Raw genomic sequence first — 18,753 nt, 5'->3', positions numbered from 1 at the left:
TCCTTTTCACACCTTTTATTTTCTTGTGTGTGTCTACTTTCATGCCCAAAAGTCATGTTTATGTGGACAAAACCTTTGCTTCCTTTCCTTTCCCAACTCCGTAACGCTTTGTCCAATTTTTTTTCTTTCTTAAAATCCTATTTTTGGGTCAATTCAATTAATTTCAAAATGCTCCCCTCCAAAACATTTACACACTGCCATGTGGCACATCTTTAAGAGTTCCAACTTCCAAGCACACTCAACTTCAGTTTGCACACACGAAATCCAAAAGCGAGGGGAGGGAAAAAAAATCTAAGATAAATACACTGAAGATTCATGAAATGGCAATCTTATCTTCCACTCCTATAAGATATTTAATTGAACAATTTAAACTAAATTATTTCCCTTGGTACATGCATGCCATAGTTATGTCTTAAAGGGGGAAAAATGTAGAGTAGGAAAATGAACTACTATGTTGTTTAACCTAAACTACTTCACTTATATCAATTTTTTGAACCTTGACTTTGGTGAATTTCAATTATATAGTTTTAGGCCGAATTAGGTGAAAACTATTTGAGGTAAAATCTTATCTCCAATTATCCAAAATACTTAATGAGGAAGTGAAGACCAACATGCCAAATTGTACTTACAACACAACATAAATAAGAACATACCAAAACGTGCCCTAGGCTTTCATATAACACACATGTTCCAAAAGATACGACTAGATTCGAGGACCTTAATTAATCAAAGACCAAATGGTCCAGTGTTCAAACCTTACAGATGGCAACAAAAATTTTACAAAATTCCCCTCATCAAAGTTACGTCCAATTTGCAAATGAAGATGAGAATATTATTAGAATCATAATATATACAATAAAAATGTGATGAATAATATAATATCTGATGGAAGTGTGGTTGTGCACGTCACATATTTTGAAATCTAACTAAACTATGTGGCTAAAGCCACATACAAGCATCATGGGGTATTGTCGTTCTATCTATACAACTCTCCATACATCTTCGCATCTTTCTTTACCGGCCTCTAGCACTCTCTTCATCACTGTCGTGGACCAACAAATTTGCGCCACGTGGTACCCTTTTTTCCCTCCGACTCTTATTCCTTTTTTACCCTTCCCCTAATATACTAAACTACCGTGTTATGTTCCCTCTGTCCAATTCTTATCCCCCACCTCTCTACCAGAATAGCCCACATTCCCCACTACAACCACATGTTCAAATTAATATTCTCCCACACATAACAAAATAACAACAATAATAATATATAGTCGTAGTATTAACCCCCGCCGTTCGTTGAACACAAATTTCTCAACAATTCAAAATAAAAATTTGGATAATAGCATCCTTGTGTTAACTTAATTAATGACGAAGATTCTCATACAATTATTTTGTTACAAATAACTAAATAATTAATGTGTAATTGTGAGAGGATGAGAAAGGAGGGTAAACAGAAAATGCAAGAATATGGATAAGGATTAAGAAAGAACACCGAGTCCCTAAGGAAGAAAAAAGAGGATGATATTCATATACTTTGATTCCCACTAGGATCCAATTTACGTCAAAAACATCTCCACTTGGTACTTGCTAGCCTCTCACAACGTCACCACCGCTTTACTTAAATCTTAATTATCCACTCTCACAATTTCCACGCTGTAAAATTAACAAATATTTATTAATTAATTTCAAAAAAAAAAAAAAAAAACGAGTGTTAGAACCAAACACGCACTAAAAGCACTACGTGTTTCGACATATAAATACCCCATTCGGGCCCTCAACACACAACACAACACAAAAAATTTGAACTCAAAGCTCAAAGCTGAAAATTAATTCATTCTCTGAATGGCTTCTTCAACTTCAACGTGGGTTAGAGGCAAGTGCGTTGGAAGGGGCGCCTTTGGCACCGTTAACGTGGCGGTTACAAAATCAGACGGTTACGTTTTTGCAGTTAAGTCCGTCGATCTTTTAACGGCTCCGACGGCTCAGATTGAAGCTTTGGAGAACGAGATTAGGATCTTGAGGCTCCTACCTCCCAGTCCTCACGTGATCACTTTCCTCGGCGACGATGTCACGTGCGAGAGGAGCAACGGGGCTTCCACGTTCAGAAACCTGCACTTGGAGTACATGCCACGTGGCACCGTCGCTGATTTGGACCCTGCTGACGTGGACGAACGGTTGGTTCGGCGTTACGCTTCCTGCTTGGTTCACGCGCTGCGCCACCTCCACGCTCTTGGCGTTGTTCACTGCGACGTTAAGGGAAGGAACGTGCTAGTTTCCGACGACGGCGGAGCGGTGAAGCTCGCGGATTTTGGATCCGCTGCGGAATATTCCGGCGAGAGTTGCGTTGGTTCGAGGGGGAGTCCGATGTGGATGGCGCCGGAGGTTGTTCGCCGGGAGTACCAGGGGCCGGAGTCTGACGTGTGGTCGTTGGGTTGCACGGTGATTGAGATGGTCACCGGAAAGCCACCGTGGGAGGATCGCGGCGCTGACACGCTGAGTCGGATCGGATATTCTAGCGAGTTGCCTGAGTTTCCGACTCGGTTATCGGAACTCGGTCGGGACTTCCTAGAGAAGTGTCTGAGAAGGGAGAAGAGTGAGAGGTGGAGCTGCGATCAGCTTCTACAGCATCCATTTTTGGTCGATGAGGGTTCCATTAAGGTTTTGGAATCGTCGCCTCGGTGCATTTTGGACTGGGTTGACTCGGGGTTCGACTCGTACGAAGAAGAAGGAGAGATGAACTGGGAAGGTGAGTGTGTGAGTTCGGCGAAGGGTAGAATTGGTAAATTGGCTACGGGGATAGGGGCAAACTGGGAAACACAGGGATGGGTAGTGGTGAGAGCATTGGCATCTGAGTCTGACGAAGAAGCAACGATAATAACAGAAGCAACAGGAAACAGAGAAGAACGGGTAGTTTCGGAATTCGGAAATGATGTGGCGAGGGTAGAATCGGGAATTGAGGTTGGGGCATGTGGGGAATATTCGGATTTTTGTGGAAGGACAGGAGAGAAAGTTGGAAGGGTAAAATGGGAAAGGCGAAAGAACAACAAAAGGTTGGTGTGGCGGCGGTGGAAGCTCCACCGGCAGGGTGGTGGTTGTAGCAATAAGTGGGAAAATGAGTTGGATAAGAATGGGATTAAAGGAATATTCACAATTTACAGCTTGTATTGTAAAATATTTAATTTGTATTATTATCTAATTTTCTCAGTATTTATTATCAATAAATTATGTCTTTCGAGCACACTTAATTGTTTTACTGTATGCGACATGGAAAATTCGTTAATATTAATTTAAATATAAGAAAAATTTAAAAAGAAAATGATGGTAAGTTGGGTGGAAGCTGAAGCTTGAAGATGGGAGAATTGATTGGGTGGGCTTGGTTGTTAGTGTGGATGTCTGAGTGGACGGTGAGAAATCAAGAATCAGAAATGGTTTGAATAGTTGCATTCACCTAAACATAACATGATTCAGATTTCAGCCTTCAGTTTTGTGTTAAATAAAGATAAGGAAAATCATGATTAGGCCACCAAAACTAAATTTTAAAACGCGATTCAATGAAATTTGGTGATTATTAACAAATCTCCATATGATCGTATGATACCACATGTCTCCATTATTCATATTGCTGAATCCGACTAGTTTTGCTAATCTCTCATCTTCAAACAGCTTAATTACTTGGTAAAACACTTGGCTATTAATCAAGTTAAGACTTCATAATGTGATATTTTAATAATGGTTAATTAGTTAAGAAACTCGATCAATTTGAGTTTTATATTCACGGGTGGCATGCTGACATCAGGATATTGTCCTCAAGATCATAATCAAGCAATAAATTTATTAATATAATTTGTTTATCTTTTTCTGAACTTTGCACATTGTTCTTCACTTGTTCCCAATTGTGACAGCGGGCATGCCCCAAATCATCAGGATTCTCATGATATAATTGAATACAGCACCTTATTACTAAGTTATGCTATATAGTATTTTCAAATCCTAATATTGCGCTCCCTATTAATTAATGCTTCAATAATAATGTTTGCATAGGATCTATATTTAATTATATAATCGCCTTAGTAATAAAGCATAGTTTAGTAATGATAGATCACAAGAGATGGTTTTCCAATTAAATCCTTATTATACATAATTAATGTTAAGTTACTAATATTTTTTAAAATATGTTAAGTAATTATTAATATTTTCTTTTATATTTGTTTTTATTAAAAATGCTACGTGCACATTCAAAATTAATCACTAAACAATTAATATATAGTTATGTTATAAATATAAATATTATTTAATTTATTTTTAATATGTATTTTATATTCAACTTTTATTTTATATGCACCTGGCATAATTATTTTATATTTAAGCTAACACTATTTAATTTCTCACTTTTTTTTAAAAAAAATATTGATTTCTAATATTTTTTTATATATTATTCATTTGTAAATCTCACTTTATAGTTTAATAGTCTAGTCTAATTTATAACTCTCACATATGTATAATATGCACCATAATCAATTTGGATTGGTCTAATGATTAAGAATAATGCTATATGGTCAGTAAATATTATTAATTTTGGTAGTGCTTAGTCAATAATAATTTGCACCCATATTTACAGACGTTTTGCACACAAAAATATATAATTTGTACTTATATTCATTAAAATTTTGTATACATAATCAATACAATTTGTATTCATAAATTAATACAATTTGTATCCACATTTTTTAGAATTTGCACACATAAATTAATAAAATAACAATTTAGTATTTATACTGGTTAAATGATGACAAAAAATACTAAAAATTGCTTATTCTAAAAATTTTTTAATTATTAATTTACTAATCTATTTAAGTAAGTGTTCAAATTTATTTTTCATTTTGTGCATGTAATAAATTCTTAAATAAAATTTAAATTAATAGTAAATTAATCTTTAACATATTTAGTTGAAAAATAATGTGAGAAAAAAAAATAGTATAGAGAGTATTTTATAAAATTGACCATAAAAAGATGCAGCAATTAAGAACCACTCAATATGCATGAGAATTGAATTGACATGCAAGTCCAATTTTTTTTTCCCCCAACTTGAATGGATTATTATGAGACCGATAGAGAGGGTTCTGCTTCAATTGCGGCTTTTCATCGCACACAAAACATATATAGAATACATGGTATAAAGATTAAAGAGAATAAACATCACATGGAAGTGGCAAATATGTGGTGTGTTTTTATTTTTATTTTTATAAAAATTACCATCAAAGTTGGGCAAGACACATATCATGCGCGACAAGGTCACAAGAGGCATGACTTTGCTGCTGATGCTGCCACCGCCACTTCTTTTTTTTGTGCCAACATTTGCATATGCCAAATTGAACAGTCGATAAAACCCCTAATTAAGGGGATAAAAATAAAAAATTGGAAAAGGGAATAATGGATAAATTAAAATTGGATTATTGTGTGTGGACATTAGTATATTACAACTATTGAGTGAAAGTATTTTGGCCATGAATTGGGGTCAGTGCTGCTTACTAACCCATCACTTCAAGTTGCAACTTGTCCCTATCATTGCAAACTGGATAATGAGTGTTATGAGTATTGTTTTTATAAATATTTTAAAATTAAAATACTTTTGATGGTATTTTGTGTTGTGTTGTGTTGTTTTTACTTACTACTTGTGTGTTGCTGTGTCTTGAAAACCACGGCATTCATTCTAATGAGAAGTTCATAGTACAGATGCATGGTTTTATTACTAATCATGGAACTGACAAAACACTCGTGTTTTCGTTTTCGAAAAATAAAAATAAAGATGCGTTAGGATGACCATTTTTTTTAGATGGTCACTCTTGACTGAGAGTGAAACCCACAGTCAAAATAAAAGTAAATAGTCAAAGTCATATAAAAAAAATTTGATCTTTTAGAATTTGATTAAAAGACGAATTTGATTAATTTTTTTTTTAAAAATTAAATTAAAAAACGAGTGATCTTTTAGAGATTAATTTAATTATTTATTTTTTAAAATAAAATTTTAACAATATTAAATTATATTAAAATCAACTATGAATATAAAATATATATTAAAATATTAAATATATAAATATATAATAATTAACTTTTAATATGTATATAATATTTTTAATAAATTTTATGTTCTATTTTAAAATGATAAAAAGATGGGCTAAAACGAGTTTATAAAAGATATGCCACACAAATATTTTTTAAGATGATGATCTACTGTTCAATAGTAACAATTACTATTTTAGAAGAGAAATGTTTAAAAATAGTTAGAAGTTATTATTTTTTGTCAATATTTTTAGTTATTTTTTAATTTAATAATTTAATAATATATTTTTAAATATTAATAACTAACTAATAAATAAAAATAATAAATTCTGATAACCTTTTAAAATATTTTATTTTATAAATATTATAACTAAACAAGATGATCGACTGAATGTTCTTAGAGAATTTATTAACTCGATATCAACATAAACTTATCAACCAAAGACGTTGTAGCGTTTAACAAGCTAAGACTTGATAACCTTTGTGTCATTCTGTTATTGGTTATAAAGTGATCACTCGAACCTACCCAAGTGTGTAAATTTCTAAACTGTTTGAGAACTTTTTCAATATCGAATGATCCACAGGCTTAGGTTGTTATTACTGGAAGGTTCTACCAATTCTCCAAAAGTAAACTTAGCAGTCAATAAAAAGAAGCTAATCAAATATTTATCTGGCAGCTATTCAATTGGGTTCCCTAAACCACTAGTAATAATAAAATATAATTAGGTTGCTCTCGAATACATTTTATGACTAAATTCAAACAAAAGGTGAAGTTCTAGATTATCTAGATCATTAAACCCTGTAATCATTATCTTATGAATTTATCAATATTCTTCATTTGTTTCCTTTTTTGAACTCTTTTTTTTTCCTTATTGAACTGTTCAGGTTCAGCACTTATTCTTGAACTTTGACATCTCATATAACCGCTTTTTTTAAAAGAAAATAAAATATACGACTCTTATAGTCAATTGTATTTGAGTCAATTTGTTAATTCTGAAAATAAAAGTAATGTGACAATTTATAATTGATAACTTCCAAAACATTACCAAATAATTTTTCCATTTACATTTGGAGGCAACTTTCATAGGAAAAATCGTCATTCTAAGTAAATGCAAATTGTTAGTTGACTTTGATGGTTGTAGAATATAAAATAAACTTCAATTTCCCCTCAAATAACATAAAGATAGTTACTGAGAATGTGTTGGCTTTGAAAAAGTAAGAATTAACAAATAGATAATATAATAAAATAACCAAACTTATCTGGAAAAAGGCAAGAGAGAAACTAAATTGAATAGTGGATGAAAGTTTTATATACCAAGATAAAGAACAAAATTTGGGGCTTCCTAATGAGAGTACTTACATGACTTCACAACTAAGAAAACAATGAATAGTGAAAAAGAATCACCTATACATGCGGCAACCAAATATCAATTTGACCAACTCTTGCCATAGGATTGATAATACTACCCAATCTATAAAGAGAATAAAGATTAAAAGAAATTAAATTAGAACCTAAAAAGAATTTCAATGCAAAAGCGCCGCAAAATCACTGAAAGGTCTGTGAGCTAAGAAGGCAGACGCCTTGATCCGCCGCATTAAATCCGTTAAATATGAAACTCATCTTCATTGCATGGCAAAATTGTCTGCTGTCCTCGGTCTAGAGATCAGTAATGACCACCCATTGGGGGCATGCCAAAAGGAGGCATTGGCGGCATCCCTATTCCACCCATAGGTGGTGGCGGAGGGGGACCATACCCGCCGCCCATTCCTGGCATTGGTGGTGCAGGCAATGCAAGTGGTAGCAATTGGGCATACATATTCTGGAGAACATTCAAAATGTTGCATTAATTAATAGACAAACCTAAGAAAAATGTAGTTCTTATTATAGAAGGAACTGAAAAGGGAAAAAGTACCTGCTGAGCAATGACCTCCTTCTCTTCCTTCTCTTTGGCTTTCTCCTCATTTTGAGCTTCAATTCTTTCCTTGATAAGTTCATCAACCTTCCCGGTATACTCTCGAATAAACTATATTTTGTGGACAAAAGAAAATGTTTATTAACACAATGCCAAAAGAAATATATGAAAGAAATCGCACTAAAAATATACCTGTAAGAGATATGGGAAAGCAAAATCAATGATGCCATTCATCCAAGCTAACTCGAGAGCAACATCAGGCCGTATTACGTCATAACAGACAAAGAGACAAGATGCAAAGCACTCTTTCTTCCCCTGCAATGGTACAAGGCAAAGAGAAGACGATGAGTATCATTCAGATTTTCCCACACAAAACAACATCCAAATTTTCCCACACAAGGTAGAGTCACATACGGTCAAACAATGACAGTAAACTAAGTCGTCGGATAAACAACTAAAATATATTTTTATTGATCTTATCCACATAATATACAACATTCCTTTGTTAAAAATTAAGAAGAAAGACGGGCAGGAAGCAAGTTGTAGAAGGAAAGAATGCTACTTAGATTGAAGTTCACACTGTACAATATCGATACCAAATGCATACCTGCTCGATAAAGTAAACAAGCAAATCCTCTGAAAGTTCGCGGTCACCAGATTGAGAGCAAGTTTCCATGCAGTCCTTGTAAAGATTGTCTTTCTTTGACAAAGCAATGGACTGCTTCCATCTTCCTGCTTTCTTGTAAATATAAGCAGCTACACGCCTCATCTCAAGAAGCTCATGTTTTTCAATCTGCTCACATAAATCATCGAAGTCAATCAATATAATCATTTAAAGTTTTCAAGAGTTATTTAAGATAAAGATCCGAATACAACAAAGATAGGGGAGGTTCACCTTCTGTGCAAGACCAATCTGATCGAAGTTGTCATGCAGGTCAATAGATTCACGAAGTCTATCATAGTCCTCCTCCTCAACATAAATTTCATTCAAAGCTTCATTAACAGCTGAGACATTGTTACTTTGAACTGCAACCATGTATGGCTTAACTAATCGGATGTGACCGGCCTGAAAATGAGAAAATTCAAGCAATATTACTTCATAAAAATATTTGCAACCTATCATTTACCTTATCAAACAAGAATTTAGAACTGCCAGCATTAAGGTAATAGAGGACAAGATATAAAACCTTGCGCATTATATCTACTACACGGGTATGGTCCACACGAAGAGCAATGACATTAAGAAGATCATTTATAATTTCAGGATGTTCTTGCAAGTAGAAGTGAACAGCCTTGTAGTAGAGCTCCACACTTGCAACTTTCACTATTATGTCCTTGAATTGCATGTGGTCCCATGCTTCTGGAGAGTGATTCATTACAGTGGTTGCAGCATTATCAAATTCGTCATACTGGATGTATAGATAAGTAAGTTCCTTCCAATGTTGCTGTTCGTCACAAGCACGAATGAGCTTGGGAATGTTAAGGCGAGTTGAGAACAACTTAATGTGCTCCATTAACTTCTCAGAACGATATCTTGCATAAAGAACTCCCAACTCAGTAAAGATGCCCATATGTGCACGCTCCAATCCTAACCCACTCTCCATCAGAGAAATGAGTTCATTGAAGCAGCCTCTGTTCTGATAATACTCACTAACCTCTTCCAAATCATCGACCTTCATGATAATAAATATTGATAAGTATTATATGTCATAACAAAACCAATAACAGCTGATTAGCTATTATGGAGCAAATCTTCATACTGAAGTTATTTTTGTGATAGGTTGTGTTTGTGTGTGAGGAAGGGGTTATCAAGATAAACGGAATACACAATTATTCTAGATGAGTGTCCACCTAATCACCAAAAAATCAAGAAGACATAGATAAGGAATGAGAAGCGTCCACCTGAATGATGACATTGAGGCCACAAATTTGAGCTAAACGGAATTCTTCATTATCAACACAGGCAAAACAAACTTCCTTCCATGTTTTTGCACTGTTTGCTTTCCTGGCAGCATCGACAGCCCCTTGGAATTGTTTGAGCCTCACTAATGTCACTGCTAACTTAGCCCAGTTAGAAATGAAAGCAAATATAATTTTTGCAGCCTCATATAGAGCCTCATCAAACAAGCGGTCTCCAACATGGGGTAAATTAGCAACATTCGGCATGAGTATAAACTCTTCGATTTCTCCAAGTGCCTCGATCTTAGCATATGCATAAATGAGCTCACCATCCACCTTGGGCTCCTTAGTCTTCTGCCTAACCATATAAAGGTACTTCACCAGGTCATGGTATACTTCTGCATCTTCGGCAACCTTTATAACCTCCAAGAAGTGAGTGGCATCTTCTGCTCGGATGAATGATTCTATCGCATCACTTACTAAACCTTCTCTAAGTTGCGCCTTAGCAACTTGGCTCCATACAGAATCTTCTTCAACTCGGTATGCAAACTCCACAGCTCGATCAATGGCACGAAGGTTATCTAGCAGGACATTAACAGCCTGAACATTCAAATTAAATTTCTTGAAAATGGAAAAAGCTTCCTCATACAGTTGTGCCTCCACTGCCAACTCTCCAACAGCAGGGCCATCAAAGTTATCCAACCTATTTATGTAATCCATAACTCTTGAAGGATCTGCCTTGATTGCAGTAAGAATCAACAGATTTTGTAGGTTAAAGTTTCCGCTGAAGGCAGAATTTTGTAGCACAATCTTTTCAAGAAGCTCGATCAATTCATGGGGAAGATCGGCAGTCATAAAAGCTTTCACTGCAGCTGAAACTTGCTCAGGACTCTGGCTTTCAGGCAAAGCAGTGGACACCACTTGATCGATCAACAGCCTTCTAAACTCATTCTCAGGATTGAGAACCTTATCCCACAGGTCACCATCCATCCGCTCCACAACATATCTGACATGATCACATTGAGAAATAACATGAACAACACATAGTAACATTTTGAAATCTATGGAGCTACCTGAACATAGTGGTTCATGGCTTGATTGTTATTATAATTGTGCTAGAGTAGTATGATGAAATACAGGCCCTAACCACATTCCCTGCAGTGAAGGACACTATACACACCTGGCTTGGAGTTTGAACAAGGAATTTTTATTGGTAACATTGACAAGCTCATCGTCACACTGCCCTCTTCGGTAAGCAACAACAGCAAGTGTAGGATCCCGTTTCTCACAATATTTGCCAACAACACGAGAATCATAATATGGATTGGTTGTGAGAAAATGCTCAGGATTGTTATTGCTGTCAATGATGATTTTACCCAGGGCATTATGCACATGTACATCCTGGCTTCCCTCACTTACAAGATGCTCCAAGAACTGAGTGAGCAAGCGGACACGATTCCTGCACATAGAAAGTGCAATGACAAAACAAATTTATATATATATATTTACATATAAGAACATGTGACTGAGGAAAAATCATCGCACCTCTTTTCACATTCTTCAACCAAAGGCTCCACTGGAAGGAGGGAACGAACTGAAAGTATCAAACCTTTGATAAAATCCTCAGGGCATTCATCATCTAGCAACTGTCCTACAACTAGATGAGCATTTCCTGGATTGACCTATAAGCAAGAAGTTTAATGTTAGTTTTAGATTTAAGATCACAATGGAAAGATTGAAACACACACCTGTACCAAAAAACATAAAATTAAATACAACCCTCACAAAATATTTACCTTCTGGACATATCCTTCAATATAGCGAAGCATGTTGTTGGTATAGAGATAGTGAGTGAGATCCGGAACAAAATTAAAACGATCACACACATTGATCAATGGCCGTGCATCTGGAAGTTTGGCCTCCATCAGAAAATTCTTTGTCTTCTCGGCATCATAAAAATTGGATTCCCGAGTCACACGCTCTACCTCCTTTAGTTGTCCAGTTTTAGCAGCTGCTTCAATGTACTTGAAGTGGATTTCAGGATCCTCACTGTACAAGATAGAATCAAAAGGCCAAATTATAAAAACAAGAAAAATGAAAGGTAGGATGTCTACAGAATTCATGTTCATGTTTATTCTCCATTAAGAAATACCTTGAGCTCAAATATGAACCCAAAAAAAAGTATAGTCCTTCATAGGACTTGAATTGCTCAAAGAGTTTAATGCATGCATCAACTCCCAACTGCTCAGAATATTCCTTAGCAGTCTGCGAATAAAAAATAGCAACTTATATAAAAAGTTCAAAGCACATAAATAATTTAAATAAGAAAAAGTACCATGCGAACAGCATACAAAACCTCAATATAGTACCTGCACAATTATTTGAAGATTTCCACGAAGGTTGACCAGTAGAAGATCTTTCATACACTCTAGTGCCCACTCTCGAGAAAGGGTTCCGAAGAACTCAACTAGAGCCTAGAAAATCACTACATAGTAAGATATATAATATATAACAATTTTATGATAGGTGCACTATCTTGAGCACTTGAAATTCAAACCTGTGGTTCAATGGCATGTGTATTCACAATGACACGTTTAATGTCTGGCAACTCAGTGTAATGCTGCACAACAGATAGACAAGATGGTTTAAAAAATTATCCTCATCGAAAATTACTGTCATTCATTGAATTATAGAAACCAAGAACCTGAAGTGCCCGTATGAAAAGGCCCGCCTTTTCACATAGTTGACCAACACGTGGGCGATCGTAATGACTAAACATGCCATTGGCCAATATAGCATCAGCAACATTCGGAAAGGTCACCAGATTAATTTCCAGCACCTGAAAATATTAATTGAAATTTTCTCAAAATGAAAAAACTAAAAATGGAACTATATAACGCCAACAACTACTTTGATAGATATTACAGCAAAGAATATAACAATACCTTCGTCTGAAGATGTCCCTGTTCAGGTAGGTTTGGCTTAAGCACATCCAACAAAAAGGCAGTTGCCTCCCGTATCAAATTCCTCTAAAAGCAATACAAGAAACATAAATGCAACAGTAAGGATCACAGTTTACAGCATATTAGTAACAAAGATCACGGAGTGATTGGTTTCAGTTCAACAAATAATAGTTATTTAGTCTCAAAATTTATGGGAAACATCACTAATATCTTTGCCTATTTTTTAAAACCATTACCAAAGCAAGTATTTCAAGAAAGATGGCCCATATATGTATTTCAAAAACAAACCAGAACAGGGTCAAGTAATACTGGTTTTAAAAAGGACAAAAAAAATGGAAAGAGAGAGAGAGAGAGGGTGGGGGGGGGATTTATAATGCTTCAACATCTTCATTAGGTCTAATTTAAAAACAAACAGAGCAGAATGAGCCCAACATCATTTGACCAAAACAGGATATAAACTATATAAACCTGAAGAAAGAGATCAGTTATTGTATTGTAGTCTATTGGGCAACCTCCCTCCATTTGAGACATCATCAAAGCGAAGTTTACAGCACCCTGCAGTCAAACACATTTTAAATATATATGAATTAAAAGGGAAGGTAGACCAGCATACTGCAGTAACATAAAGACCATAAGAAATATAGAACCATTTCCATGCTTGGCATTCATACTGTTTTAAGCGAGTTACTCTACTCTACTATGAAAGCCGAAACTAGTGCAGCACTGAAGTGAAATATCACATAAAAGGTAAGGCACAATCATTTCTAATCCTAGTTCTGATCATAGCATTTACCTGAGGGTCTGACCGCAAAATTGTTTGCAGAAGGAACATATAATCCGGTCTGTATCCAACCTTCAGAAAATAAAAGCAGAAAAGTACATCAACATTTATTTACTATATAACAGAAATATAACTAAACAAAATAATAAATGAGACCCCCTCCCCCCTTCTCTTCTCCCCATAATATAATATAACTCAGTAGCACTATTTTCATGACTTCATAAACCATAAAAGAAAATGGTTACCTGCTTTGAGTATATCAGAATCTTGTCAAATTCTCTCCTCTCCGCAAAAGCAGCAACAACTTTTGGAGTGGCTCTAGCTTTGATATATATTTTCAACGCAAGATCATTATCCACTGTCTGCATTACTCACAAGATTAGTATTAGAGAGACAAAGGAAGGAGATATACGGCAAAAAAAAATGAATAATTATTGAGTTCACTTCAAGAGCAATTGGAAACTGAAGAATAACAAATAAATGTGTTTGCTAGGGCACATGCAGGTGTGTACTTTCGCATGCTTCATTTTATAGCTTATGCAAAGGAATAAAGGTCACATGGGTTTCAAAAGATTTTTTGTTAACAAGCTCATCTAAAAAGGCTAGCAGTATATGAACTTAATAATATGAGAAACCTGAAAGTAAAATAAACCAATAACAAGAAAGTGAGTGAAATAATCAAGCCATTGTAGTTTCTCTTATGAGTGTTCTATCATTTCAATTATAAAATTGACAACTACTTTTTGTTACTACATAATTATGAGTTTATGAGTGGATTAGAAATTTTAGATCAGGACCTTCACAAGGTCACCAAGCTCCTCACTGCATTCAAGCTTGTCCTCTGCTAGCCAATTTTCCAAAAGGTTCTTTTTGTTCTGATTTACCACAAGTCGTGACAATTCCAATGACTCAAAAGAATTGAGTTTTCCTCTAGTTAACAGAGTACCAAAGTACTGCAGCAATGGTGGTGTTTGTCCAGCTTGAACAGGTACACTCTGAAAAAATTTAACAATGCAAAATCAAGTTGTTGATATTAAAAGCATATTAGGTTCCCATCTCATGTGTCACAGTCTTATTAAGCATGCCAACAACTAAATGCTGCAGTTAGCAATAACATGAAAAAGAAGTATCAGCTGATCCACAATCATGTGATTTAACACAAAAGTATACCTGAAATTTAGAAACAGTGTCACGAGTTCGAAGTATTCCCTGTGGAGATTCTGCAGCAAGCTCGGCAGCTTCCTTATACTTTGTCTGAGCAAATAATTCTTGAAACCGCTTAATAACCTGAAAAAAATTAAAAACAGGAACATAACAATCACTGATCAATGAAACAAATAAAAGAAATGAAAAAAGAAAAAAGAAAAAAGAAAAAAGAAAAGGCAGTGATTCCCTCAAAGCAAATCATTTAGGAAGAAAAGAAATGGCGGGAAATTGGAACAAGAAAAAGAAAATTTCTAGTCAAACAATCATTGAACCCAATAAAGTCAGCCAGTTTTGAAATTTATGGAATTTGACAACATTGATAACAGCACAAAACTAAACAATTGCAGCTCATGTTACCAATTCTTCTGCACCAGGAAGGTTTCCTCTTTTAGCGAGATTTACAGCAAGTTCCAAATTGTTTAACTGCAAAAGTTTGAAAGAAACATTTAAGAGTAGGTTTTAAAGAAACATTTATTGTTCCGTTTGGCCAAAAGAACATGCCATCATACATTACCTGGCCACTAACAAAAGGAACAATGGCTGCCTCATTCACAGTAGCAAGCAACACCTGGCCACGTCTATTAATGGCATAGAAACCCCCTACTGATGATGCTTCGCTGGTCAAAAATATAGGATCAGGACTGATCCTGTTTCTATAAATTGCAGTTGCAGTCTCCAGATCATAGACAAATAAAAGCCCAAGCTTTGTGATAACATATATCAATCCATACTTATTTGAAATCTGTATGAAAAGAACATATGAAATAACTAAATTGATGACTATGTAGGATAGAGAATATTAATTTATAATTAAAGTCCACATCTTTGTACCTGCATTGACACAGGAAAGTCATCTGCAAAGTCTGGGGGAAAGAACAAATCTGCTTGTTTCTTGGTAAATGATGGTTTTCCTATAATAAAGCATTCAAAAATAAACCAGATGCATCAGGAATTATGACTTGTCAACGAAACATAAGAAATTACTGTAGAATATCTCAGAATGAATTCCGAACAGTTGCACATGCATAAAGCATCAAGATAAAGGAATAAACCAATTATAAATTAGACAAAAATTCAGAAGCTAAATTGCATACTGAACAGGAAAAATAATATAACATTAGTAACAGATACTCGATCATAGTTCTGAATAATATATTCGTTTTCGCAGTTCATAATTATCTATGTTATCAATGACGATTTCAACCTTCTGCAATTTTACATCGCATGATCTATCTTTTAATAATCAGCCAACTTGATGCTGTGAAAGATGAAGCTGCTTGGACGAAACCTTTATAAAGAAAGACTAAGTTTTTTTTTTTTTCATATCAGTGAATGGTGGTAATAGATAGTCCACGGTTATACCTGGCTGTGCACCAAGTTCAATGACATGCATCTTAGATGTAACCTGTCCAGCATTGACACTTTTTGAAGCAAAACATATAAGAATAGAATCCTTGTCATTCCCAGGGACCTACATGCACACGCGGCAAAATATCAACAGCATTGAATTAGCAGCAATACAAAGGCACACACACTCATTTTCTGTATAAAATTATAAATTATAAATAATTAACAAGGAAGACAAAATTACTCGAGTTGTAGCAAATGAGGCAGCATGTGCTTCAAGAGCCTGACTGCGGCGCTGATCCACAGAGAAGAGCTGCATGTTTCCTTTTACTAGTTGGGGTTTCTGCATGTAACCAATGAACAAAATGTAACGTAATAAATTATAAATAAATAATCTCATAAGGTTTGATGATGGGGAAATCTGAGTCCCAAAAAATAAATGCAATCTTCACTTGAATATAAGTAGACGATTAATTATTTTATAAAAGAAATCTTTGTTAATAAGGTGCAAGAAGTGGTTTAGACAGAAAACACAATTCATTGATTAAAAAGGGAACTAAAGAAAAAAGGTGATGACGTAATGTAGAGATTGAATATTAAATGCAAGGTAAAGCAAAAAAATAACCAAAATAAAAACCTCAAGAATACACATAGACACACATATCATAATCTTGACTGTGTGTAAAAGCTACCAACTACAATCTCATATGAACAAAAAGACATTCAAAAGGCATAATGTGGTGAGAGAGGAATATAGAGATTTTTAAACCACTTAATAGTTTTCAAAACAAGCTAATCCAGGCAGAAGAATAAAAAAAGCAACTTATAGTTATCCTACATTTCAAGAGATCATGAAAATATTGTCAGAAATCAAAACTAACCCATAGTTGTTGAAGTTATTTATCCTATTAGAGAGCTTACGCACAAGGATCTTATTAGGAGGAATTGATAATACCTCAAAACTCAAAAGCAATGGCTGAAAATTGATAAAGAAGAGAAATAACATACTTCGGGTGAACCAGGAGCAATGCCAATCAAAACCAACCACTTTTCACTAGGATCACAACGGTAATTGATAATCTGGTTATTTGACAAATTAGCTGTTCGGTCAAACATCTTCACTGGTTCACTATCACCTAATATATGAGAAATGTTAGATTAGAAAACAAAAGAAGTTCCTGTACATAGTCTGAACTTAGAATACAAGATGTCCAACTGTCAAATTTATAAAGAATTACATGGAAATGGGCGGGCAATAGAACTGTATGTTTAGTCATGGAAGACAATAAAACATACCTTCAATTGACCAATGATACACTGATGTTTGAGTAACAATTCCTATCATCTTTGGAGTTATCCACTTCCAGAAGACAACCTAAAAGAAATGAAATGCACAACAATTAGCAATAGCAATCACGTAACAACACAACACATTACCTACCAATAAGACTTTTACATCTAAATCTAAATGATTTACAAATATCACACCTGCTCAGTCATCTGATGCGATTTCATCTTTGCTTTCATTTCAATGTTAAACACTTGCAAGTGATCTTGAGTGGTCCCCGGAACTTGAGCTGTACATAGAACATCGGAATTCAGTAACACCAATATAGGTGATACATCCACAGTGTAGCTGTCCAGAATCTAAATTATTCACTACCACATACGACATGAATCACAACGCTCAGCATCATCATAAAATGTGCATGCAAATGAATTACAGATTCAGACATTACTATCACTTTAACATTTCCAATACAACAGAATGTTAATAAAAACAAATAACAGCTTCCAACTATTCCTGTGAATAAATAAAATAACACAATGAATGCTACCTTTAAGAGCAAGAATTCTGGAATTGGGATTCATCAAAGCAGAATCAGCAGTAATAGGCCGTCTCAAAGGTTGCATAGGCATGTTCATATCAATGATAACAACACTGTTCTGAGGTGCAGTTTCCCTGACACATATATACTTATCCGATTCCATCGTAACATGAGTGAATGTAATGAATTGTGGATTGACTCCAACGCTTCCCAGCTTCAAAACAAACACCACATTGCAAATCAGAGACACGGAAACCATTAAAAAAGGAATACAACTCCGTAATGGTGTCACTATGACGGAATTGTAACTATGCTGTGTGGCATTGTGATCCAATCATAAAAACAAAAATAGAAACATAGAAACACAAACGAATTTTACGAAATGGAAAGAAAGTATTGATCTTTGGAATATGAAATGAGAACGAGAATATGATACTAACCGTTAAAGTCTCTTTCATGGAGATAGGGGCGTTAGCAGCCATGGTTGGGGAACCAGAGCTTCAGAGAGAGGGGAATGTGGAGTGAGAGAATGTTGAAGAGCGTTTTGTTTTGTTACGCTGCAAATGTGAGATCTGAAGCAGCGCAAATTCAGTGAAAGAAAGAGAGGAAAAGAGAGAAGAGAAGAGAAGAGAAGAGAAGGAGCAAGTGTATGTGTGTGTAAGAGAGAGAAGACATGAACAGAGCAGAAGAACACGGGAGGGTAAACTAGGAAATTTACATCAGACCCAGCCCAGCTTTAGCCCAGTAAGTGATTTGGG

At 35.0% G+C, this 18,753-nt stretch overlaps 2 protein-coding genes across 2 annotated transcripts; one reads left to right on the top strand and one right to left on the bottom strand.

The window, feature by feature from the left end:
* The first annotated feature begins 1,428 nt into the window (after window positions 1-1,428).
* Window positions 1,429-3,313, top strand: LOC112702802 (mitogen-activated protein kinase kinase kinase 18). Its single transcript, XM_025753978.3, has one exon. It carries the CDS (start codon window positions 1,840-1,842, stop codon window positions 3,286-3,288), a length of 1,449 nt encoding a protein of 482 aa, XP_025609763.1. The 5' UTR covers window positions 1,429-1,839; the 3' UTR covers window positions 3,289-3,313.
* Window positions 3,314-7,316: 4,003 nt separating this feature from the next.
* On the bottom strand, window positions 7,317-18,654 carry LOC112702801 (clathrin heavy chain 2). Its single transcript, XM_025753977.3, has 30 exons — window positions 18,436-18,654; window positions 18,005-18,209; window positions 17,655-17,743; window positions 17,463-17,541; window positions 17,175-17,302; window positions 16,411-16,509; window positions 16,182-16,290; window positions 15,651-15,730; window positions 15,334-15,561; window positions 15,177-15,242; window positions 14,784-14,900; window positions 14,411-14,608; window positions 13,859-13,975; window positions 13,626-13,685; window positions 13,301-13,387; window positions 12,815-12,898; window positions 12,574-12,708; window positions 12,427-12,489; window positions 12,239-12,343; window positions 12,022-12,134; window positions 11,666-11,918; window positions 11,415-11,551; window positions 11,050-11,328; window positions 9,873-10,875; window positions 9,158-9,643; window positions 8,866-9,036; window positions 8,578-8,763; window positions 8,163-8,285; window positions 7,971-8,081; window positions 7,317-7,877 (listed from the first exon to the last, which is right to left on the bottom strand). Exons 1-30 carry the CDS (start codon window positions 18,475-18,477, stop codon window positions 7,722-7,724), a joined length of 5,109 nt encoding a protein of 1,702 aa, XP_025609762.1. The 5' UTR covers window positions 18,478-18,654; the 3' UTR covers window positions 7,317-7,721.
* Between the last annotated feature and the right edge of the window lie 99 nt (window positions 18,655-18,753).

This window comes from Arachis hypogaea, chromosome 7, assembly GCF_003086295.3.
Source record: "Arachis hypogaea cultivar Tifrunner chromosome 7, arahy.Tifrunner.gnm2.J5K5, whole genome shotgun sequence".
Classification (NCBI taxonomy): Eukaryota; Viridiplantae; Streptophyta; class Magnoliopsida; order Fabales; family Fabaceae; genus Arachis; species Arachis hypogaea.
Note: the sequence above shows the minus strand (reverse complement) of the source record. Positions and strands in the feature narration are given on the sequence as shown.